This window comes from Megalops cyprinoides, chromosome 7 (genome assembly GCF_013368585.1).
Source record: "Megalops cyprinoides isolate fMegCyp1 chromosome 7, fMegCyp1.pri, whole genome shotgun sequence".
Taxonomy (NCBI): Eukaryota; Metazoa; Chordata; class Actinopteri; order Elopiformes; family Megalopidae; genus Megalops; species Megalops cyprinoides.
In genome coordinates this window covers 28,690,852-28,714,796 of record NC_050589.1, presented here as the reverse complement: position 1 = coordinate 28,714,796, position 23,945 = coordinate 28,690,852, and the positions used below count along the sequence as shown (strand labels likewise).

General features: G+C 49.4%; 1 protein-coding gene across 5 annotated transcripts in view; it reads right to left on the bottom strand.

The window, feature by feature from the left end:
• Nucleotides 1-23,945, bottom strand: part of LOC118781354 (ankyrin repeat and SAM domain-containing protein 1A-like) — a 104,027-nt gene that overhangs the window by 53,414 nt on the left and 26,668 nt on the right. For 4 of the 5 annotated variants that reach the window (XM_036534347.1, XM_036534348.1, XM_036534351.1 and 1 more), the window contains 10 exons: nucleotides 22,727-23,023; nucleotides 21,425-21,500; nucleotides 21,063-21,164; nucleotides 20,315-20,401; nucleotides 18,967-19,139; nucleotides 17,306-17,368; nucleotides 14,537-14,672; nucleotides 12,009-12,052; nucleotides 9,440-9,569; nucleotides 1,881-2,353 (listed from right to left, as the gene is read on the bottom strand). In XM_036534347.1, the coding sequence (XP_036390240.1) occupies nucleotides 1,881-2,353; nucleotides 9,440-9,569; nucleotides 12,009-12,052; nucleotides 14,537-14,672; nucleotides 17,306-17,368; nucleotides 18,967-19,139; nucleotides 20,315-20,401; nucleotides 21,063-21,164; nucleotides 21,425-21,500; nucleotides 22,727-23,023 (1,581 nt within the window). The remainder of the gene's footprint in view (nucleotides 1-1,880; nucleotides 2,354-9,439; nucleotides 9,570-12,008; nucleotides 12,053-14,536; nucleotides 14,673-17,305; nucleotides 17,369-18,966; nucleotides 19,140-20,314; nucleotides 20,402-21,062; nucleotides 21,165-21,424; nucleotides 21,501-22,726; nucleotides 23,024-23,945) is intronic. The other variant, XM_036534350.1, reaches the window with a different exon arrangement.

Here is a 23,945-nt window from a genome sequence, read left to right as displayed (position 1 = left end):
CTCGACCACATTTCGCTTCAATACGGACAGATGTTTTCAGAAACACCTGGGCTGCAGGAAAAAAAAAAAAGCACAATTCTAAAATTTACCAGCAAAACATACACTCTTTCACGTTGGGAGGTTTAGAGAGCTTTAGCGAGGTTTAACACCCCCTTTCTAGGATGATGCAATGTACCTGCGTGTTGCGTTGGTAGGGACAGCTCCCTGTGACACGGCCAGGCTGGGTGCAGCGTGGAGAGAGAGTGTGTTCTACCTGTCACAGCTCCATTAATAACCTCCGGCTCTCCTGGGGAGCAGAGAGGCAGCCCAGGCAACCTGATGAGCCCTGGGCCTAAGGGTGGGGAGGAGGGCCAAAAACCTCCAACACCAGCCAGAGGCACAGCTGCAGCAGTCCCACACACACGCACATACATCCACACACACACATGCACACAAACACATGTACACACATAAACAGACATACAAATGTGCACAAACACATGGACACACACACACGCGCGCACGCACACACACACACACACACACACACACACACACACACACACACACACACACACACACACACACACACACACACACACGATATATACGGGACATATACAGAGGACATATACAGACAGAGGTGCACATACACGTACATACACACACACATACACACACAGTCACAGAAACAGAGGTCTGTGTAGGTAAGACAGAGACCTCTGCTAGGAAATCTCCCTCCATCAGGAGGAGGTGCTGGTTGCTGGGGGGGGTGCTGAGGTGGTGGTCGCTGCCGGGGAGGGGAGGCGTGTTCCTGGACCAAATCTAAAGCAGCTGGTGTTTGCGAAACCGTAAACTGACAAACACCAAAAACCAGGGAACTTCCCTAGAACTAACACCAGCTGCCGGCCATGCGGGGAGGCCACGCCGCTGCACAGATGTGGAATGGCATTAATCAGGTCCGTCACGGAGCCACGGAGCGGCCGGACACGTGGCGGGCCAGCGGGGGGGGTCGGCCCGGGCCCCGTCCCGCCGCAGGATCAGGGCGGGCCGGGCCGGCGTCGGGAGGGGAGGGGAGGGCCGTGTCGTGTCGTGTCTTGGCGTGCGAGGGCAGCGGGGGAGAGATGTGCCGATGTGACCGGTGCGCTCATGCGTTCAGCGCTGGGCTGCCGCTGTGCTGTGCTGTAGCCCCTGGCTGTCTGTGTGGGCTGAGCAGGAAACACTGCTGCACCTCCCTCTGTGTGTGTGTGTGTGTGTGTGTGTGTGTGTGTGTGTGTGTGTGTGTTGTGTTTGTATTCTGTGCGTGTTTCTGTTTTCATGTGTGTGCATGTGTGCGTATGGTGTGCATCATTATGCATGTATATGTGTGTGTGTGTGTGCACAAGCATGCTTGAAAATGTGTGTGTGTTTGTATACTGTGTGTGTCTCTGTTAGTACTTTTGTGTGCTATGTGTGTCTGTTTGTTTCTGTGTATGTGTGTGCGTGTGTTGTGTTTGCATACTGTGTGTGTGCGCGTGTATGCTGTGCGCGTCCTTGAATTTCTCTTACTCTTCTGTATGGATTTACTCTTCTGTCTCCCTCTCAGGAGAGTAACAAGTCCACTGCAATAACGTGCAGGGTTCACCCTCTCTTTTCCCCCAGTGTTTTGCGAGTCCAGCCCTCCCTCTCTCTCTTTCTCTCTCTCTCTCCCTCTCTCTGTGTCTCAGGCAGGGGGTAGCGTAAAACTTGCTGTTGTGTCAGTACTGCTGTGCCCCGTCTGTCAACGAGCACCAACTCCCCCATCTTTCATGTAACCCATATCCCATATTGTACAGAGTTCACTGAGGTGGCACATCGATCAAGGCAGTTTACATCCCCAAAATCTCCACCCCCCACCCCAGCCCCCGGCCTGAAGCTCTTACCTCGTCCCACTCGGAGGCGAAAGAGGGAGACTTCTCCAGCCTCTTCTTGCCGGCGCTGCAGTTGGACACCGACTCGCTGCGGCTGCCCAGCCCACCCTCTTCCTCACTAGGGGGCGACACCAGCAGGTCTGAGTCCGACTTGGAGAGGCTCCGGGCCAGCTTCAGGTCCCCCGGGGGCCGCATGCGCCCGGCGGGTGGCGCAGGGGGCGAGTCCTTCCGCTCGGATTTAGTGTGCACCACGGTGGCGTAGATAGCTTTGGGGTCGAAGTCCGGTATGGGGGCCGACATGGCTGCTGCTGCTGCTGGCGGCGGCGGGGGGCCCGAGGTGCTGGGCGCCTGGCCTTGGCTCCCGGGGGCCGCGGAGGGCGCGACCGCCTTGAAGGGCTCCTCTCGGCTCTCGAAGACAGGCGAGGATCCGTGCAGGAGACCCGTGAACTGCTCGGGGATGCCGGACCCCTGCTCCTGGGCGCTTTCTGGAAGGAGAGCAGCGAGGGGGAGAGGAGCGGTGATGGCGGGGAAGAAGGCCAGACACAGAGTGACAGGGAATCTCTCGCTCTGAGAGGCTAACAAGGAGCCGCCCACGCAGCTCCCAACAGATCTGCTATTGTTTTTGGAAAGGGGTGCGGGAGAGAGAGAGAGAGAGAGACAGAGAGAGAGCCTCGCTGATTGTGTCCAGTGACTCGGGAGTTACGAAACCCCAGCCCAGCCTGTAGCAGACTGCCTGCCCTCTGCCGCCTGCCTCTCTGTTGCTCTTTCCTTCCCCTGCCCCAATCCCTCCCTCCTTCCCTCTCTCTCTCTCTCTCTCTCTCCCTCCCTCTCTCATTCCCTCCCTCCCAGTTGGCTAACTAGCAGCCTTCTTTTTAAGGTCAGGTTCCAAGGAAGTTATGTAGCAGTAAGGATTCCCTATAGGAAGACTGACTGGCCTGAAACAGGATACTGGGGTGAAAGGAAAAAAAAAAAAAAAAAAAAAAACACAGGCACGCACACAAATACACACACACAAACACCATCCTGTCTCTCACACTCAACAAACAAAAAAACCCCTGCCCGATAACTTCAGATACCTCCCTTATCGGGGCGAACTTGATCTGTTCTTTTCCTCGCAACAATAACTGCCAGCCAGACCCCCTCCCTCCTTCCCACTCTCTAAGGGCCTGCAGTTGCGACTGGACTCTCAAAAAGCAACTGCGCTTTCTTTTTTTTTGATGCTGTCCAGAAACCCAAAACAACTCCTGTGTGGTGCAGCTGAGCCGGTCTATAAGCACTGTATTCCTTCTCCGACTCTCACCCTCCGGAGAGTTCTGGCCCGGTCCTCCCCCCTCGGCTGTCCGACTGCCTGCTCCTCGCCAACTGAAGCTCAGCCCGTTCCAATCGCCTTATTCGGTGTGACAGTCTGGGTAATTGGCTACAGAGACACCGTGTGCTTGTTTGAGACGGAACGTGCTCTTATCTGTGTGTGTGTGTGTGTGTGTGTGTGTGTGTGGAGGGGCGAAAGCGCGCTCTTCAGGTGTAGGTGTGTGTTGATCTCTTACGGCCACAGCAGGGAGCATGGCGGTGTTTGGTGACAGGGAAACTGGGGCAAGAACGTCACGCGGGCCAGGCAACCCCGCGGGTTAGCTTTCGTTTGTCCTTCAGTGAGGACAGCTGGGAAAAGGTGTTGATAAAGTGCGACAGGAGAGGTTTACTCTGGGAATTCTGCCCTTGCGGAAATGCCGCGACATAGAACTTTGTTTTCCCAGGCGGTGGGGATGACCATTTCAGTTCTCAAAGAGTATCCGCCATAAGCCCTTCATTCTGAGCGGCCTGCATGTTTATGCTTATCGAAGGTTAAATGCTTATTTGCAGTGAGGAACAGGTACCATGAGAGTTGTGCTAAACTGGAAAAGTTGCAAGAAAAAAACTGGCCATTTCAGATATCTTTGGCGCTGTCAGTAAAGTTTAGAAACTGGCAGTGTTTGAGAAAGGCCCCGCTGAGAGAGGGGCAGAGGGGGTAAGGCTGCCTGCCGCTGTGCCGGTCTGCGGCTGGCTCCCTCGTGCATACAGAGGGTTACATTCCTGCTGCCGTGGGCACGGGCAGACATGCGGAACCCCGGCCAGACGCCCACCCTGCCCTCTGTGCTGGAACAGCGTTAACGCCCTGTGACATAATCTCCGAGCTACGAGCACAGCACTGGCTTAACCCCTTCACAGCTGACAAACCACCACCTTAAACCACCACCCACACTGAAAAACATGCCTTTAGCAGGTTGGGCAGGAGACTGGTATGTCATGGAGCTAGGAGACGGGTGAGGCTCTTGGAATACTCTTAAAAAGATCATAACAGGCAGCGCTTATGGGCCACCACCACAAGAGGCCCTTATGAGTGCCTCTTCCCTACCTAGTGTTAAAACGAAGGTACTACTGTAACCAGTGTAGTACTGTACTGTACTGTACTGTAGCCAGTGAGTGAGTGACTGAGGAACGGTTATGTTTACAGATGCTTGTTCATGGCCATGTCATTACATTTTTACATTTTTTTTTTTACATTACCTCATTTGTAAACCAATTTTATAAACATTTACACTGCCCAAGCCATATCTGCCTGGCCAAGAGAACTCTGGCCCCCCAAGCCAGCAATGCACCAGTGTTCAGAGTAATCTCTGTATCTCCAGTGTTAGGAAAGCAAGGAGAAGGATTTTATGTCCAACCGTACAGATAATGGATGCAGCCAATTAAGAGACTCCATAAGCGCTAACAAAAACCATCTGACCCGCTGGACCACAGTTTTGCAACCCTGGTCTTGACATTTAGGAGTGACTAATGCAATCTTTGCACAGTGTGTTTCTACATCTCCTGTGGAACCAGAAATACACAGACCTCCCCTGATGAGGCCCAAGGTTTAAGAGAATTACAAAATCCCTGCTTAGCCCTAATAGTGCTTATCACTGTAGTAGCTACTTAACCGATCACTACAAAAACATCCACACCCCTTTCCTGATGCAAAACTTTCCAGGCTGAACAACAGGAGAGAGGGGGGTTTGGCCTCAATTATGTAATGGGTTAATTGTGACATCACCAGCCACATAAAACGGCAGGCGGGTTCCACAGTTTTTAACTGCAGTTATGCATAACCCAATGCTTACAGAGCTCCCACCCAAAGTCACGTTGACGTTCCGGCAACGTTGAGGTCGGGGTGCCAAGTGCGGCTGTGGTTTTTCCATGCCCTTCACAGCTGCAGATCCGATCAGTGGTGCAATGCAAACTCGAGAACACTCCCTATCAATAATGCCTCACATAAGCAGGGTACGGCTGAGTCAAAACAAGCTTTTTTCAAGGCTTCATTTTTCACATATTTTCAAGGCTTCGGTATAAACAAATTTTTTTTGTACATGTATTACGTGGTGGGAAAATCTAATCTCAGCTACATATGCCATTATTGATATTACAGAAAGTGAAAATGATTGGATTTTCTGTGACTGCAACCAACCTTGAAATCAATCTAACCCCGGGGATGCAAGGACAGAACAGGCATGACATGCGCGTATGCCTATGTGTGAGAAGGAGCTCCAACAGCCTCCCAGACGAGACCCAGATGAACCCATGCCGACCCCCTGTCCCGGGCAGGGAATCAGGGCATGCGGTTATCCACTGCTCTGCCTTCTGTGAGCGTGAGCTCATTTCTTAACATTTCCTGGCAGGCAATGGGGAGCATTGTTCTGTCTGGGCCTGGGGGCGTACGCTTTTGGGCAATCTCTGATGACTGCTTTACTCTGTCAGAGGAACGGAATGTCATACATTCTACCAATGTGCTGCAATACTTGAAATGCCCTGAAACAAAACTAATGTGAAACTTCACAAAGGCTTGGTGCGGTGCTGGTCTCCGCTCAACGAACTGGCTGTCCAGAGGATAGTGCACCGTGCGCCCACGTATCTTTAGATGTCACTGCAATCTCCTGATGCTCACACCCAGATAAAAACGCTTAGCGGCACCTGTGCTGAACAGATTGACTTCTGTTGAGATTACTCGCCTGGATTTCTCCGCCGGCCGCATTGTGCGAGAGAGGAAGTGGATCAGATTAGTAAATGAGATCAAAAACTGTGAAATTCGAAATGCAAACAAAGCTCCGCACACAGCCTGAGGGCTTAGGCAACTGTCTACCTTTGGGATTAGGCCCTTCTGCGGAGGGGGAACGCAGCGAGAGGAACTCCAAGCGCTGCGGCCTTTTCACCGCCTGCCCCGCCTCCAACACAAACGGACGTCCCAAGGAGACGGGTCTCCGGGGGAGAACCTTAGGAGACAGAGGTAGGGGGAGCCACCCAGAGTGTCCAGTGAAATGACCGGTAATAGAGGCTTCATGAACCCCACAATGGGTGGAGCTACTACGAACTGTCAATCACTCTCTTATACAAACCAGCCAAAAGACTTTGCCCTCTGTGGAAACATGCTATGATGAGCTGAGAATAGTGAACCAGTGTTAGCAGATGAAGGCTGTACCTACCCAGGGACTGATGAAGCCTGACTCCCTATCCCTCCTGTGATATCCCCGGCATGTTCTTTTAATCTAGACACTCGACTACTTCAAAGCCACGAACCGCTGTGCTCTGGAAGCTATTAAACACAAGGAAAGCGGTTTCAGCGTTCAAAGCGCTCAAGCCGCTATCCCTGTGAGGGCCATTTACTCGGACTGTGCTCGGTACATCCAACAGAACACTTTCCCCGGGTTTACATAAACTTAACATTAACATAAAGCACCAACTAGATGCGTTCAATAATTCACTTACCATTAATGGACTCGGAAATAGCGCAGGACATTTGGGGGGGCGAGAGGGTTTTTCTGGAACCCCATTCCGAGCCTCGCCCGAGGGGAGAGGCCCGGGCGTGGCGGGACAGTTGTCGGGGACCCGAGGCTGGGCGAGGAAGGGGGACGAGCCCCTGACGAGCCAGCGCGCGGCAACCGCGTTTGAGCGATGCTGCAGGGGTCACTGCGTCCACTGCACCATGCAGGCCCAGCTGTCACACCACACACAGCTACCAAGCAGCAGCTACAGACGCAGCCATCCATACTAGCGGACGGAGTCAGGGCCGTCCCAATTAGACGGCTTCACTGATTTTAAGTTTTTTATTTAGCTTTTATCAGCAACGGAATCCAAATCGGCAGGCTGATTGGACACGGGCTTGAAATGAATCACCCTGCCAACCTGAAAGCCAATGAGTCCCAGCTTGAGACAACCAGCAAGTTTTTTCCCCAGCAGAGTCTGATGGTTATGCAAGAAACTGATGTCAGTGTTCAATTCAGCTGTGAGCGCAAATTGCATAAATTAACCCACTAAATGTTTTCATTTAATAAAAAGATACTGTAATATTTTCACACATAATTGTGTTCACAGCTGAACTATACTGCCAACTGACACAAATATCAGCCAAGTTTTTGTTTGTTTTTGCAAAACAGGGCACATGTGACAGGTTATTAAACAGCAATATATCAAAATAGTGTCTTTCTGATGTGCAGAAAGTCCCATTTACGGAGTATCACTCTTTGATACAAAGGCAGCATAGTGCACAGTAATCCCAACAAACACGCTTTTGAGAGCTTTTGGTGAGAAACTGTGGCGTTATAATCAAAAAGGGAATAGCAGCTGCCATAAAACCACTCTATGGGAGAACGCGATCAACGGCCACCCCTCGCACCGATAGCAACACAGCCAAGGTCAAACCCCCCCACACAGGGGAAAGCTGGTGGATGGTGTGCAAATTCAGTGTTGGTCTCTCCGTTTGTCCCGCAGAGGAATGCACACAGACACGTACACACACACATACACACACACACACACAAAAACACACATATACACACACAGACACGTGCGCACACACACATACACACACACACACACACACACACACACACACACACACACACACACACACACACACTCACACATACACGGGATGTGAAGGAATCTGCTCAGGCATGGGCGTTCTTGTGAGGGGGGAAGGGGGGGCTGCATCATTGCACTTGTAAAAAGAGGCGTGAGCAGGGCTCTAATCCGTCCCTGTGAGGCAGCTGCTTTTAAATGGAAATGGTGTAGAGCAGGCCTCGCTTCTGTTTAAATCAAAGAGCAGCGTGATTCCAGACACAGGCTGCGTGTGTGTGTGAGCGCGTCCACGCCTGTGTGTGTGACTATATGTGTGTGGGAGAGAGAGAGAGAGAGAGAGAAAGAGTGAGAGTGTTAGTTAGATTGGAATGTCACATTGAAACAGAGAGTGTGTGTGTGTGTGTGTGTGTGTGACAGAGAGAGAGGGAAAATGAGAATATGCACTGTATATCAAAGAGAGCAACAGTGCGTGAAAAAGATAAAAGGGGAGGCAGTGTGTTTGTGTGTGTGTGTGTGTGTGTGTGTGTGTGAGCGAGCGAGCGAGCGTGTCTGAGTGTGTGTGTGTGTGTGTGTGTGTGTGTGTGTGTGTGTGTGTGCGCATGCATGTGTGTCAGAAAGTGGGATGATTCTTAATAAAAAAAAAATGAATGGCTGTACAGTTTTTTCCCCCACTGTATAATACTGTAAAATCACTACTATGGAGCCATGCCATGAGCGTAAATCCAATGATGTCACCGCGCAGTAAACACTGCAGCTCCGGTACACTGTGTGGTTCAGGACGCATAGCGAGAGAGAGGCAGGGCGACATCCGATCAAATATTCTGCTCAACAAGCGGACCAAATTAGCTCTCCTCCACCTCAATTTCCAAGCAACGTCAGTCACACGCTAACTCACTAACACGCCTAAACCCAGGGCCGTTTCCAGAGAATGCCAATCATTCATTCACAGACCGGATTAATGCCTGAAACCCATCCACCTCATCTTATGCTAATGCCATTCTATCATATTGTATTGACTGACAATTGACATATACCCACGGGAGCTGCAGATCGGACGCTCTTATTAAGACTTCTCACACGCCGCTGTCTCAGGCAGTTCACAAGGATGACGAAGACGTCACTAGAGGCTCTCATTAGCCTGTCACATCATCTGTAATGGGTAACTACAGATCACAATGCCTCACAATGCCTCCTTATAGCTTCCTTTTACAATTCATAATAACAATGCACAGTTTACATCAGCAGATTCACTCTGTGCAAACAGTTGTATGTCAATGTAACTTAAGCATTAATGATCTCTGGTATTAAAATATACAGAATCTGTTTCCTGAAAAACAAGATGATATTACTAACTGCGCATTACCATCTATCCATACATTCTACTGTACGCCTACCTAAGCATCCCTGAATAAAAGGTGCACAGAGTGGTCGGATATGCTGTTATTACCCTTCGCCTGCCATAGCTGGAGGATGACCGACTCAGACACCATTAGTTGAAAGCAGTTTGAGGGAGGGAAAGTCATCAGATGAAAGCTCTCCTGTGGGAACCTCTTTATTCTCTTATGGAAGTAAATGAGGAAGAGCTGAGACCTACAGCGTGAGGTTAAGCCATCTACTGTATGCCATTCTGGCCCAATCAACATGTTCACTTCCAGACTTCCAGCAATCACCTGACCAATCAGAACTGACTGTCCCACCAGCCCTACCTGTGAACTCACCTCCAGGGACTCGGAGTCCCGGCCGACCGGGCCCGAAGGTTTGCCCCGGGGGCTGCAGGGTGTCGACAGACTGGCCTGAGGGTCGGAGGTCACTGGGAGGGGCCGGCTTCCGGTGCTGCTGCAGAGGCGATAAGGAAGGAAAACAATCAACACACAGCCGTCAATCGTCAACAGTCACCGCACCCCCCAACACACCCCATAAACATCACATAAGAGTCTAGCCCAGCTAACAATTAAGAACACTTAATTAACTTTGATGCTGCAATCTTCGACGCACAAAGCGCCTGACTGATTGCTTCCATTACTGTGGGCAACTGCTACCTCGTATCATTTCTGATACAAATTACCCCGGACGGTGGCTGATTAGAACACCTAGGACAATGGAGGGCTAATTCTTTCTAATTAACCCACCACTGACACAATCAGTCTGATAGATACGTGCCGGAGAGGAGACGTGGGGGGGAGGTCAGACAAGTAAGAACAGGAAGATAAAATGGCCACTTCCTGTTTGGACGGGTGGGCGCAAGGGGAGAGAAGGTCAACGACGCTCAGCGAGGGATAAACGAGTGGACGGAGAGACGGAGAGAGAGCAGCTGCGGAGAGGAGGGAAGGGCCATAAACCCACAGGAGAACCCGGGCCGAGGGTCTGTGGACAGAGCCGCTAAATGCGCACAGCGAGACGCTGACAGAACCCCTCCATCAGGGAACGACAGTGATGAAAAGCGCCGGAAGCGAGACTCATATTAGGGAAAGAAATCAAAGAGGTGCAGACGTGTACAGAGATAAAGGGCCGACACGTCTCGGTTTCGAGCTCCGAGCAGGGCCCGCTGAGGAGTCGCCTGGAGGACTTTTTTTCATTAAATCACTGTCAATGTCTCATCACACCCATGCTGACTGCACCAGGACAGAGAGGGAGCATGACGGGATGAAGCAGCTTAAAAACTGGGCAGACAAGACTGCACCCCAACTTCAAAAAAAAAAAAAAAAAAAACTCAGTGGTTCGATGCAGCTCTGTTTTACTGTCCGGCGAGGATGTCCAGACTTACGCATCGATTTTACAGACGCACCAGCATAGTCTTGTGGCCACGAGTCATAAATTCCCTGTTTGATCAAAATTCATTTACTGCACAAATGCCCTGAAATAAAAATGCAATGGTGTGGTGACAAAACTAGATTTGCCTTGAGCCATATACCTTGCACAGGCCATATACCTTGCATATGACAGTATTTCAGTCCACACGGTTGCTGGGGGCAGGGAGACAGATCGCGAGGTGATCTGTGGAGATGGATGGCATTTATCCGACACGCTCCTCTGCCCTTGTGCTCAAGTACTGGCGCAGAGGTCAAGCACAACACGGGGACGCAGGAGCCAGTTTACCTCAAGTGTTAATCAATATCTTGTTTTTCATCAAACAGTGCACTTGCATGAGCTGTAACTAGTACATTCTGACCGCAGTCTCATCTAATGTTACAGTAACAGCAATACTTGAACACACCTCAGTCATCTATTTCTCAGGCCGTTCACAGGATGAACATGGACAGATCACAGGTCTACATCCTGTTAAACTGTCCATTATGAGAGGAGTACCACACCACAACTCTGTGGAGCTTTTACCCACAGAGATGTGTCCTTGTGAGCATGGACACTCTTATGGTCAATACTTGTCAACTCAATTTCATAATCACCTCATGCAATCACAGGAGAGTCACTGGGTGTGCATCAAGGACCATGCTAGGTGCCTTTTTTTAAATGGTTACTCTCTCACCGTTATTGCCTGCATACACCACCAAGAGAATATACTGAGGGCAGAGTTTGCAGTGTCCTGGCTGAGAGAACAGGCCCCTGTTACACGCCGGCCACAGCGACCAGCAGAGAGCATGTGAACAGGACCCGGGAGAGTGTGTTTCCCACTGAAAATGTCAACCTCATGGACCCCCGGGCTATAAAAAGGTCTGTGAGCGTGCAACCATATGCGCTGCACAAGGGCTCTGTTTTATCCATTTCCAGGGGCTGTTTCAATTCACTGGACTCCACTGGCTCCGCTGTGTTGACTGAACTTGAGTTATTGCTCCTTACTGTGAAGCAGACAAACCGCATATACAGTGCAGTGTGATTTCTGGAGAGTGATAAAAATCAAAAAATGCCACAACCACCAACGTCTCTTTGGCCATTAAGTGTACCTTCTGCAGAGAATGTCAGAAAACATGAATCCATTTAGGCAGAAAAAAAAATTAAGCTAAATTCTCTGACTTCACTGGCCCTGGAAAAAATGTGCAAAGTTTTCAATCAATGTTAAACATGCAATGCTATAACGTTAAACTCTAGGAGACCCTGTAGTAGAATAAAGCTAGGGAAATGAGCTGAAAAAATTGACTCCCTCAGGGAAACAATAACTCGGGGCCTACAGAGAAAGCACCCAAAACACACCAGCTGTAAAAGCAGGGATATTTAGAGGGCGACACATGTTGGCAAGAACCCAAAAGTATTATCTGCTAGCACAGAGGTGAGGGTACAGCAAAGTTGACTGCTACTGTAGACTGAGGTGGGTTACAATACCTGAGGTAGGAGGCTGTTGGAAGACTGTGCAGCACCATCCTCATCTGAAAAGAAAGAAAGCAAAAATTTGCATCACTCCACATCAACCCACCCAATCAGCACCGGTCATGAACACAGTCCTGAAGGAACTGGAGTAATGACCCAAGTAGCTCATGGTCCAAAGGCAGCAGGTGGGATACTGCTGTTATGACCTTGAGTAAACTACTTCCACTTAATCACAGTGCAAACTGCCTGGACAAAACATAGGCCATAATATCAGCACCTGCCACCTCAACAGACAAGATACAAAATGGACAAACTGACATGATAATTTTGATATGAAATCAAAGGAAAAAGCGTATGTCACAAATGTTGGAAAGAGAAAAAGCCTGGGCAGCAGTGTAGCACAGAAGTAAGGAGCAGGACTTGAAATCAACAGGTTGCCAGTTCGATTCCCTGCTGGGGCACTGCTGGGGAAGGTACATGGGGAAGGTACTTAACCCAGAATTGCCTAAGCAAATATCCAGATGTATAAATGGGTAACATGTAAAAAACTGCAACCTATGTAAGTCGGTCAGGATAACAGCGTCTGCTAAATGCCAATAATGTAATGCAATGCCTACAGCTCCTTAGAATTTTCACAAAGTTAAACTACACTCTGGACAGAGGACAAATCTCCAGAGTTTGAGCAAGTCTTCTTAGTAAAAGTGAGAGGAGTTCAGGCCTGCCTGCCTGCCTGACAGCACAGAAGATGCACCATGCAAATGAGAGAAGAAATCAATGCTTAACGAGCGCATGTATAATGCATGGGGCCGTGCTGGGCAGGAGGAAGAGGCAAACAGACACGGGTCATGCAGGGCTCTGACAGGGGGCAGTGTGGGAACCGGACACAGCGGACAACAGCCTGCCACGTCCCGCTAACCTCGGCACAACGTTCTGGAAACGCTGTGCTGCGGAGATGCTCTGAAACTGTTTAGAGTAAGTCATGAACCCAGTTAAATTGCAAAAGCCTCTTCTGTTAATGTGACTTATCCAAAGAGGACCGCCGACACTAGGTTAACATTAGACTGTACACTCATTTTAAATGCCTATAAATGTCATGCCCCAATGACACCACTGGCCGTGGGAGAGGTGGGGGAAAAAACTCTTCAGGAACAATTTTTAAACATCTATATTAGCGGCACCGGATAATAGGCTAATTAAATCCCCTTTAATCCAATTAACTAGCATGCCATTCAAAGGCAGTGCAGAAAGAGTGCCCAGCTAAAGCGCGTTCTCCCTAATGACAAGCCAATACCCCTGGTAATTAATCATTCCTCATGATATTGCAGTCTGTGCTCACAGTCGAGCTGAGCGTTAAACACCGCTGCGTAGCCTGAGTGACGGCTAACAGCCCGAACCAAACCAAAAAGACCCAAAGAGTTTTTTTGGAGGGGGGAGGGGAGGCTGGGAAACGGGTCCCTCCTTGCCTCTAGCAGTTGTAATCCAGTTAAGTATGAAAGGTCACGGTTTGCAGAGCGAGAGGGCCTCACAATCGCTCCCACAATGCAGCGGGCTCAGACTCCAGAGGAGCCCCTCTCTCTGCTTTCAGGCCGACACAAAGAGCCGGGCTTTGAGGCACTCTGGGCGTGATAACAGGCCTGGGGAGGCTGGTGGCTGGGCTCTGCCACTGTAAGAGGAAGCTGGATCGACAGGGTACCCCCCCCCCCTCCCCAGGCTCGGTGGAAATGGCTATTGATCCAGCGCCATGGCTAAATGGATTGGATTACAGAGGGCCTCCTGCCAGCGCTGCCACAGAGGGAGCTTGGCTGACAGCTCACTCCCTCCTGCACCTGCAATTAATACACACCCCCACTGTACCAGCAACCCCCCCCACCCCCCCAAGTCTCTGCGGCTCGCTCTGTCTGTAAATCACCGCTGTTTTCATTCCCGGACTTTATGATAGGTTTAATGTGGTGATGTCATCGGTGAATGCCTGCGTGGGGTCATGGCGGGGTTTGGTGAGAGAATTCTTGTATGCGGGGGGGAAGGGCAGGGTGGGATGTAAGCCCGAGTTGGCTGAGAGTTGAACAAGAGGCCTCTCTCAGTTTTGGCTCACCAAGTCTGGCTCTCTTTTGGTGAATGAAAAGTACTGGACAAAATGACCCAACCACCACACCTCTTATCCTATCCATACATAGGTTACACTTTTATCCGTTTATGCAGCAGGATGTTTACTGAGGTAATTGTGGATTAAGTACCTTGCCCAGCAGTGCCCCAGCAGGGAATCGAACCGGCAACCTTTTGGTTACTATCCCTGCTCCCTACCACTACACCACACTGTTGCTGCTCTCTTTACCAAAACAAGTGAGAGTATGAATGAGTTTATGTTTACAGACTGTTGATGTGTTTTGCAGTCCTCCCTACTGAATACGCTACAGGGCACTCAGTGCATATGGTTATTGCTCCAGGGAAAAGGCCAGCCAGGAGGGGACACTATGCGTGGGACTGAGAGACAGGGTGTGTGCTGGGTCCACGCCTCGCCCCAGTTTTGACAGGACTGTACCTACCTGGCCCTGTGCGAGATGGAGGGTCCTGTTTGGGTGGGGGGATCTTGGTCTGGGCAGACAGCAGCAGCTCGTAGGTGTGCTCCTCCTCCTCGGCCACCTCGCCCCTCTCATCGATACTGCTGTTGGTGTACAGGGCCTGGAAAAAGAGGCCAGAATCTCACCACAGCGCCCTCAACTGGCTGAGGTGAGGAACTGATACAAAGCCAGACCAATGGAAAAACTACTAAATTGAGTGGTTTGACTGATGGTGGGTGGATGACTCCACTGGCGCTGGTGTAGTTTGTTTTCTGATTACTTGCAGAGTTGAGGCGTAAGTATGACGTGAATCAAAACCAGGAGACCCTAAAAAGACTCAAGACTGCCCACACTGCTCTGCTGGTTCTAAGTGGAAAATGGAACTGCTGGATGGCACAATAAAAAAAAAAAAACAAATCAATCCCAGGGTTTATTTAAAATTAAGTAATCATAAAGAAACAAGGGTGGGGCAGAGGAACCTGTAGGAAAATCAAAGATGAAGATGCTACTGGAGGATCTCACAGGCTCCTGCACATCTGCACATGCCAACCGGTTACTATCTGCAAAGTTCTGGGGGACGCAGAACTTTGCACCTCTGTGTCACCAAACATATTGCAGAGCGTATTCCTTCTGGCCATTTAGCCTTTCAGCATCCCCGTCCCAGCAGGAGCTGTCCTCCATTCACCCACAGCGCACCCCCTCAGCGGCCCTCTCCCCCACTCAGCAGCCGGATGAATATTTATGAGGGAATAATTTGATTCAAGCAGACGAGGGGAGGGATCAGCAGGACCGGGGCGCGGGGGGAGGCGGAGGAGGAGGCCGTGGCCGTGGCGGCGGCGGCATTAGCGGCGCTGACTTTGTAGCTTCCGCCCCGACAGCTGGGAGCTCGACATTTACATACGTGGCTCTGATGGCCCCTGGCAGTGAGGCGACGCCCTCCCGCGCCCCGCTGTCCTTTATTCTGTTGCCCGGTGACAGAGCTCTGGCGCTTGAGACGCCGCAAGTGTGACCACAGCAGACCTGCACCTGGGAGAACAGGGGCTCTTGCGCTCCTGTAACAGCAATGCTCTTTGATTTAAGAATTAAGAGAGGATTCGAGAGCGAGGGCTAAAAGACAGCCCTATGACGTGAGGCTAGCGCAAAAGCAACGCTGAAACGACGTTCTGTGACAGCTGGGTTGACCAATAGCTCTTCTCCATTCGGGAAACATGACAGGCCTCAGTTACCTGTGGCTGGTCTGCTCCACACCTCTTCATAAGGTGAGGGACGTCAGCTTTCAGAGGGCTGTTAGCAGACAGGACTAAACCAAACACACTCGGAAGGGGGGCATGGCATGAACCATCCATCCAATACTTGAGCCAGGAATGTCAGTCAATCAATTGATCGGTTGCTCGCTTCCAAAAGAATGTCAGCACTCCTGAGAAGAAGTCTGTTTCCAAGATGGCGAAAGAACCAGGGCTGCATTCCTACTTCCTCGTTTGTCATCTTCACATTCATTTAAGTCTGGCTGATTGCGGAGGTGAAAAAATCAGACTACCTGGCTGGGATGTAAATTAAAAGTTTGCTGACGCCAAAGTGCACTTACAATGAAATACTTTTCCTGTCAAAAACAGCAAGCCCAAATGCTGCTACGGCACGAATTTCCTCTATTAATCAGTGTAAGAGCTCTGTTTGCCCTTTGACCCTTGAAAATTGTGCACTTCGATCTGTATCTCACTTGCTTACAGCAATTCAACTGACAAGCACATCTGGTGTAATGTGAAAACGCTGTTTGCAAACATGCTGAACAGTGAAATCGATAACAAGGTCCACATTCAGATTATGCATTAATGCAGGGACATTTTTTTTTTCAATAACCAAATATTTCACAAGTTCATAAGCTGTGGAGAGGCAAGAACTTTTCAGTATTTCACACTTCACAAATGTTACAGGTCCACTCACTGACCCTGCCTACAGAGTTTAAAGGGCTTGGGAGAGGCATTTAAAGAGAGGTCCAAGCAGGGTGCCTTGCAGACCCAGCTAACACATAACATTCACCTCCCCAACACATCTGAACCTCTGCAGTAATGTTGCAAGCGTGGTGTGTCTAAGCAGGAGGGAGGTTGTGCAGGACTGAGGGACAAGACTGAGGGATTGCGGTTACTCCCAGGTAAGGATATGCGCATTCGCTAAATCATTTGAACAGCGGCTCCTAAAATTCGATATGTTGTACACGGGCACCCAGTGAGAGTCTACAGCTGCAACCCGTACAGCCACTGTCATCAATCCATGCCATTTACCAGACCCATGAGGCATCTGAGTAAACTGGGTCAGCGCTGTCTAATCTTATGGCATCGTCTCCGGTCTGACCTGGAAGCGTGATTGCTTTTGGTACATTGATTCACTCACATGAACAGTAAATTAAATCCATTTGGAAGCCTCCGTGCGCACGCATATTGGTTGATTTGCATTTATTGCTAACTGAGTATATTTAAAAGGTGCTTAGAGGGAGATGATAGCTATAAATTTATAGGCAATCAAAAACGCTCCTTTTTCAACTGTACGGAGGCAGTTTTTTCAAAAGGCAACATACAAGTACATGCAAGTATTTTCCAGCAAAGGATACAAGACTAATGTAATGACAATTGACTACTACAACTGCTGTCACAATGCAACTGACCCATCACCACTGACGCTCAAGTCCTACCATACAAGATTTATTTGACCATGTTACACACAGGCAACAGGTCTTCTACGTTTTGGGGAGGGCATTACCTCAGAGCTGACGTCCTCCTCATGGTCAGGCGGAGGCTGCGTGGGGTGGGGCGGACGCTCCTTCTGCAACAAAATAAAAACAAGCACCATGAGAGGGGGGTGCCTGGGGTAAAGCAACTGGCACACACTGCCACCTAGAGGCCAGGAAGAGAACACAGGCTGAACGCAACACTGTACCCTGTACCCTGGGACCTCATGACTGCAAGGACTGCTTGGAATTCTGGGTAATTTCCAGAGGTCTCACTGACTTGCTTGAAGCACAATTGCGGCCATTTGCTTACATATTACTAAATCATGGGCTTCCACAAGACAGTCATACTGCACTGATACCAAGACCTACTTAGGTGCGTGATGATTCACAGATGTGTAAGATCTTGGCCTTTAAAGATGAGGGATACATTTCCCTGGAAAGGAATGCAGCTGTATCTTTCTCAGGTTTACAGCCCAAGCTCGGACTCAGTGATCAGATGTCCCATCAGATGTGAGCTGGTGAATGTCCCACATAAATTGTTCCCACACAAAGACTAGCGTCTGCAAAACCCACAGGACATCTGTTAGCTTTTCCCACAGACCTCTGTAAATGTGTGATGTGTCTTTAAATTCTTTGTGAAAAAAACAACAACCACAAATACAGCGTGTCCGCTTCAGGAAGGGTAAGATTAAATTAACAGCTCTGACCGAATGCTCAAGCCACCACATTCGTGCTTACTGAAGCCGTTGAGGGGAAAAAGCACATAGAAATTATTAGTTATTTGAAAAGAGGGGAAAAAAGAATAAGAGAAATACATATTTCACAAGTTGAGGGAAAATATATGGCTGCTTTTTGTCTCTCTCTCCCATCTTAACCAAAATACTGATACCGAGTTCAAAGGAATCTCAAAAATCTCTTTTTTGTAATTGTTCACAAGAAGCCAATGAAATGTTAATAGCTCCATTCTTTCATCTGGAAAAGGATATCAAAAAGAATCACAAGTGATCTTAGGCAGCTTGATGTGAGCATGATTCTCAGTTACTGAGCCTATCAGTGTGATCCCCTCTTTTCTTATTCTGGTTTAACCGAGACTAGAGAAGGATGTGGAAAACACAAGAGAAAACTGCTGCCTGCTAAAGTAGCTCTCTGTCTCCCTCTAGTGGAGCAAATGAGGAAGGAAAAAGAAAAAAATGATGCATTCTTGCCAGTGTGAGACACTGCACAGAGCAGTGGTGTTTACTCCTGATCCTGGAGACAGATGGTCTTAAAGGGTTTTATAGCTGGAACAACAGGTGACTCAAGTTCACACTTAGAAACTGGCAATAAACTGGGTAATTAACCTCAAAGCTGGAAGGAAGAAGCACCTGCGGCTGTGTGTGGGCACCGCTATCACAGATTTAGAGGCTTGATATCAGATAATATTCTCACAAAATGACCTGTGAAGAATATGGTTAACTTCTAATGTGTTATGAAATGGGTAGATAGCGTTATCAAGCCATAGCAACAGTATTATCAACATCAACAGTGGCAATAATATGGACTGTGTGTGTGTGTGTGTGTGTGTGCGCGCGTGCGTCAGAGATGGGTTTACACCCACTCTGTCCTATCTCTAATGTGTGTCCGTTGCTTTATTATCTCCCTCTAAGGTACGTTTGTGTGTGTGTGTGTGTGTGTGCATTTCTGAACCCACCTTGCCTGCCTCGCTGTCGGGGCGACCCGAGTCTCGGTCGGAGGACTTGCCGCTGGCCAGACTGTCCAGTGAATGGCAGGAGGTAGCCTCGAACAGCGCCTCGTACGGGCTCTCCTCCTCAGGCCCTGGGGCCAGCCCTGAGATCAGCTCACTCACCTGCTGATCCATCTCACCTGCGGAACACACACCACACAGGTGAGGCACGCAGCAGTGGAGAGAGACAGACGCCACAGGTCAGACACAGAGATGTAGCATAGGAAACACACACAGGTGAGACAGAGACGCCACACAGGAAACACACACAGGTGAGACAGAGAGACGCCACACAGGAAACACACACAGGTGAGACAGAGAGATGTAGCATAGGAAACACACACAGGTGAGACAGAGAGATGTAGCATAGGAAACACACACAGGGGAGACAGAGAGATGTAGCATAGGAAACACACAGAGGGGAGACAGAGAGATGTAGCATAGGAAACACACACAGGGGAGACAGAGAGACGCCACACAGGAAACACACACAGGTGAGACAGAGAGATGTAGCATAGGAAACACACACAGGGGAGACAGAGAGATGTAGCATAGGAAACACACACAGGGGAGACAGAGAGATGTAGCATAGAAAACACACACAGGTGAGACAGAGAGATGTAGCATAGGAAACACACACAGGGGAGACAGAGAGATGTAGCATAGGAAACACACACAGGGGAGACAGAGAGATGTAGCATAGAAAACACACACAGGTGAGACAGAGGAGCCAAATAGCACAGGGGAGGACAAATAACACAAGCAGTGTGTTGGCAAGTATTGTGAGGTCATGACAAATGGTTTTCTGGGTTCTAATTCTGAAAAGAACACTGTGCAACCTTGCAAAATGTTCTAAATGGGTTATGTGTCAAACACAAACAAGACAAGCCCATAAGCTGTGGCATGTGCGCGCACACACACACACACACACACACACACACACACACACACACACACACACACACACACACACTCACACACACACACACACTCACACTCACACTCACACACTCACTCACACTCACTCACACTCACTCACACTCACTCACACTCACTCACTCACACTCACTCACTCACACTCACTCACTCACACTCACTCACTCACTCACTCACTCACTCACTCACACACACACACACACACACACGCACATAATTACGAAGGTTGGACAGAACACATAGACACTGACACAGTTTCTGGTGAGAGAGAGACTGATCTAAGAGTATAATAGCACAGAAACAAGGCCATTCTAAATAGAGCATCTCTGCTGCTGCTCTCTGGGTAGGATTTTGGGAAAGGGATATGAGGAACACTCACCTTTTTTCTTGGGGCTGAGGTTCTCCTGAGTGGGAGGGACAGGGGGTGGGGGCAGGGCAATGTCTGGTGGGTTACCAGTCATGTGACCTACAGACAGAGAGAAGGGGTCAAATCTTGGCAAATTCACCTGGATGCACTGACCTGCTTATGACATTTAAAGTGGCATTCCAAAATGTCAAAGACATGTCCAAACTGCAGGAGAAGAATATTCCTCTATCCTTCAGAAAGTGATTTTGGAAGTACATTGGTAATAATGAAAAATTAAAGTGAAAGGAAAATAAAAAAAATGAAAGACAAAGACATGGGCACAGTTTGATTTCATCTGTGGAGACATTTAACCCCTTCTGTGTACATGGACCACAACGCACAGAGCTGGTACAATCAGGGAAAACCTGGTATTAACACCATGCAAACAAGTCCATTAAACGTTAAAAGACGTTTAATGTTAAAAGTGAACTACGAGTAAGTTTAAGCATACAACCTGACATGTAATTAGATGGTAAGTTTGCAGCACTATGATTGATTATGCCACATACACCACATATACTCCTTCTCTCAATTACTTTGTTCATTACTATTCATTAAGTCCCTATATGCCATACAGGAAGCCCGGAGGGACCCGTTAAGGCTCTGAAATCAGGCACTAACAGCCAGAATAGTCTCAGCTTTATTGCAGTGCATCTCTGGACACCCTTGCGTTTGGTCACATGTCCACTCGTCCCCACTGTGAGCCCCAGTGGCGCCTCACCCTGGATGAGAGCAGCGATCTGCCGGCTCTTCTGGGAGGGCATCTCTCTGACGGTGTCCAGCGCCGTCTGGCCCTTGTAGTCCACAATGTTAACATCGATCCCTGCAGGGGCAGGATAAGTACCACACATTACAGCCTGCCAGCCCAGTTCTGACCAAAACCACACTGTATCCCCTCAATCTGACTTAGATCCTATACACATACAGCCCACCTTACATAGAGGCGAATATATTGCTAAGGGTAAAGAAATGGCAGTTTGCACGAACTCAGGGAGCAAGCTGCCCACCAAGCATTGATCAGAGATCAGCTAGTCAAATCAATTTATGGGAGAAGCTGGGAAGCGTGGCAGGCGGACAGCTGACCTGCGCTCAGCAGCTTCTGCACCACGTCAGTCTTCCCAAACAGGGCGGCTTCGTGGAGGGCACTGCCCTTCTCCGTCTGAAACACACACAGGTATACATGTACATTTCAGAAAGGGTGCGTACAGCATAAACACACACACAGACACATTCCAGATAGGGCACGCTACCACAAAACACACAGCAGACCGACACATAAACACACATAACACACACACACACACACACACACACACACACCAGAAAAGGTATGCTACCATAAACACATGCCACAGGCTGATACTCATATAGACACAACACAACTCATAATAAACCAAATTTATTACACACATTTCAGATAAGACATGTACAACAAACACATAACACAGACAGACAGGCGCACACACAAACACCAAAGAAACACTCAACACCCACTTAACCGACCCACGGAACATGTAAGGAACACAAACCTAACAAGTGCATGTACATGCACACATGAAAAGGAACCAAAAGCAGCACACGCAGTAAAGAAAAAAGCAGGTATGGTCCTCAGTGGCTGCACAGGTTTAATTTTAGCTCCTTTAATTGGCTCCTTATCTGGATCAGCCATAAAAGCCTTTCAAGCCTTGAAGCAGCCTGGCCTGTGAGAGCTGAAGTTAACCGTGGTAAAAGAGATAGCCGACGAACAGACGTGAAGGCCTGCAACTCCGGCGCGACTAGCCGCAGGTCACTGATCTCCATTTCGCCACAGGCCGCGAACTCCGCTAAGCTCAATTATTTGGTTGAGAAATCAAAGCAGCGGATTTTGCAGGTCTGAGGCGCTTGCTAATTGCACACCTGCAGGAGCGGAGCCCCGCAGGCCTCCGGAGGCCGACCCCTGCCGCAGACCGCAGAGCGAGAGGAGACACTGCGCAGATGGCGAGCTGTACATCACAGCTCGGGTAAATGGGGTCCCCAAGGGCCAGCGCAAGCTTTCCCTGCTTCGCAGCTCACTTTAAATGAGTAGCTGCTTTGCAATCTTTGACTCTTCTGATCATTGTAAGGTTGCTACAGTCACTCCTGGTCACGAACATTAATGGTATCCATTCCAACTCAAGCCATGGCAGCTCACCTCGCTTTATTCGATCGGAATTTGAATCATCCGTTATTCTGAGCATTCATCTACTATCTACTATCTACAGTCTATCTAGCAGCGAGAAGATACTAATTCACCAGGAACGGAACCTTCCAGTACTGAGTGAATGAAGTAATTAAGATATAAAAAATGCAATGCAACCCCAGCCCTGTAGGTGGCAGCAGCGCACGCAGTTAAGGGTGCTCTCTGACCTCGTAATTGATGTCCATGCCAGCCTCCAGCAGCACCTCCACCACGGGCAGGTGGCCGTTGCGGGCGGCCAGGTGGAGGGGCGTGTGCTTCTTGGTGTTGCAGCTGAGCAGGTTGGGGTGGGCATTGAGGAGCAGCTTGACCACCTCCAGCCGGCCGTAGAGAGCGGCTAGGTCCAGCGGGGTCTCGAACTTGTTGTTGCGCATGGTGGGGTCGGTCAGCTCCTCCAGCAGGAGGCGCACCACCTCCGAGTGGCCGTACTGTGCGGCACAGTGCAGCGGGGTCTCATTGTCATTGTTCTGCGACAGGGAGAGAGGGTGGGGGCGGACATCCGGCCACAAGGGGGCGACAAAGGGAAGGAGAGAGGTGGAGTGAGACACAATGAAGACTGAGAGCATAACCGGACCTCCTAGGCACTGGGTAACGAGAACAATTCTGTGGTGAAATCTCTGTGCAATGCCTTTCATTTATTTGAACCAATCAAACCATTTAAAGGGTGCTGTCTTCAAAACAAACTCAGAGACACAACTTTGGATATGATATCAGTAGCTATGAATAATCAATCTGGTAGACCTATAGCACCCTGAGCAATGCTGACACCTGCATACATAGAACATGTCATCTTATAGGACGGCATGAACTGTGATGATAACTTAATGGGCCCGTGAGGGTGTCATATACAGGGCTCAGACTCACAGGAATGATGGGGACTGAAGTAAGACAAGGGGTCTTTGCTACAGAACCCAAGGGCAGGATGGGCAAATGACAGAATGAGTGAGATGGGGGGGGGGGGGCAGTGTGGGGTGGTGTCAGTGATGAGTAGCACCTTGAAAAATGAAATACTGGTACACCTGATTACACGCCAGCCCTTCCTCCTCGAGACACTCCTGTTATGAAAACCCATGTTTTTACTATGACTATGTGGGCCAATGTGAGCTGATGTCGATCCAACCTGTGATGGTTCAGCTGAAGCATGCTCCCTTTGCATACACGAACATTCAATCTTACTGCATTCTCAGTATACATACACATTCCTGCTATGTAGCGAAAAACAACAATGCATAGATCAAGACAAAACAAACCCAAAATGGCAGAATAAACTGGAATTATTAGTACTCTGTACAATGGCAAAATGCAAACAGGCCTACGGTATGAACACCCAACCGTGCAGTCCTTCATGCAGTGGTGGTGAAGATGAGGATGAGTGGTGAGGAAGGCAGA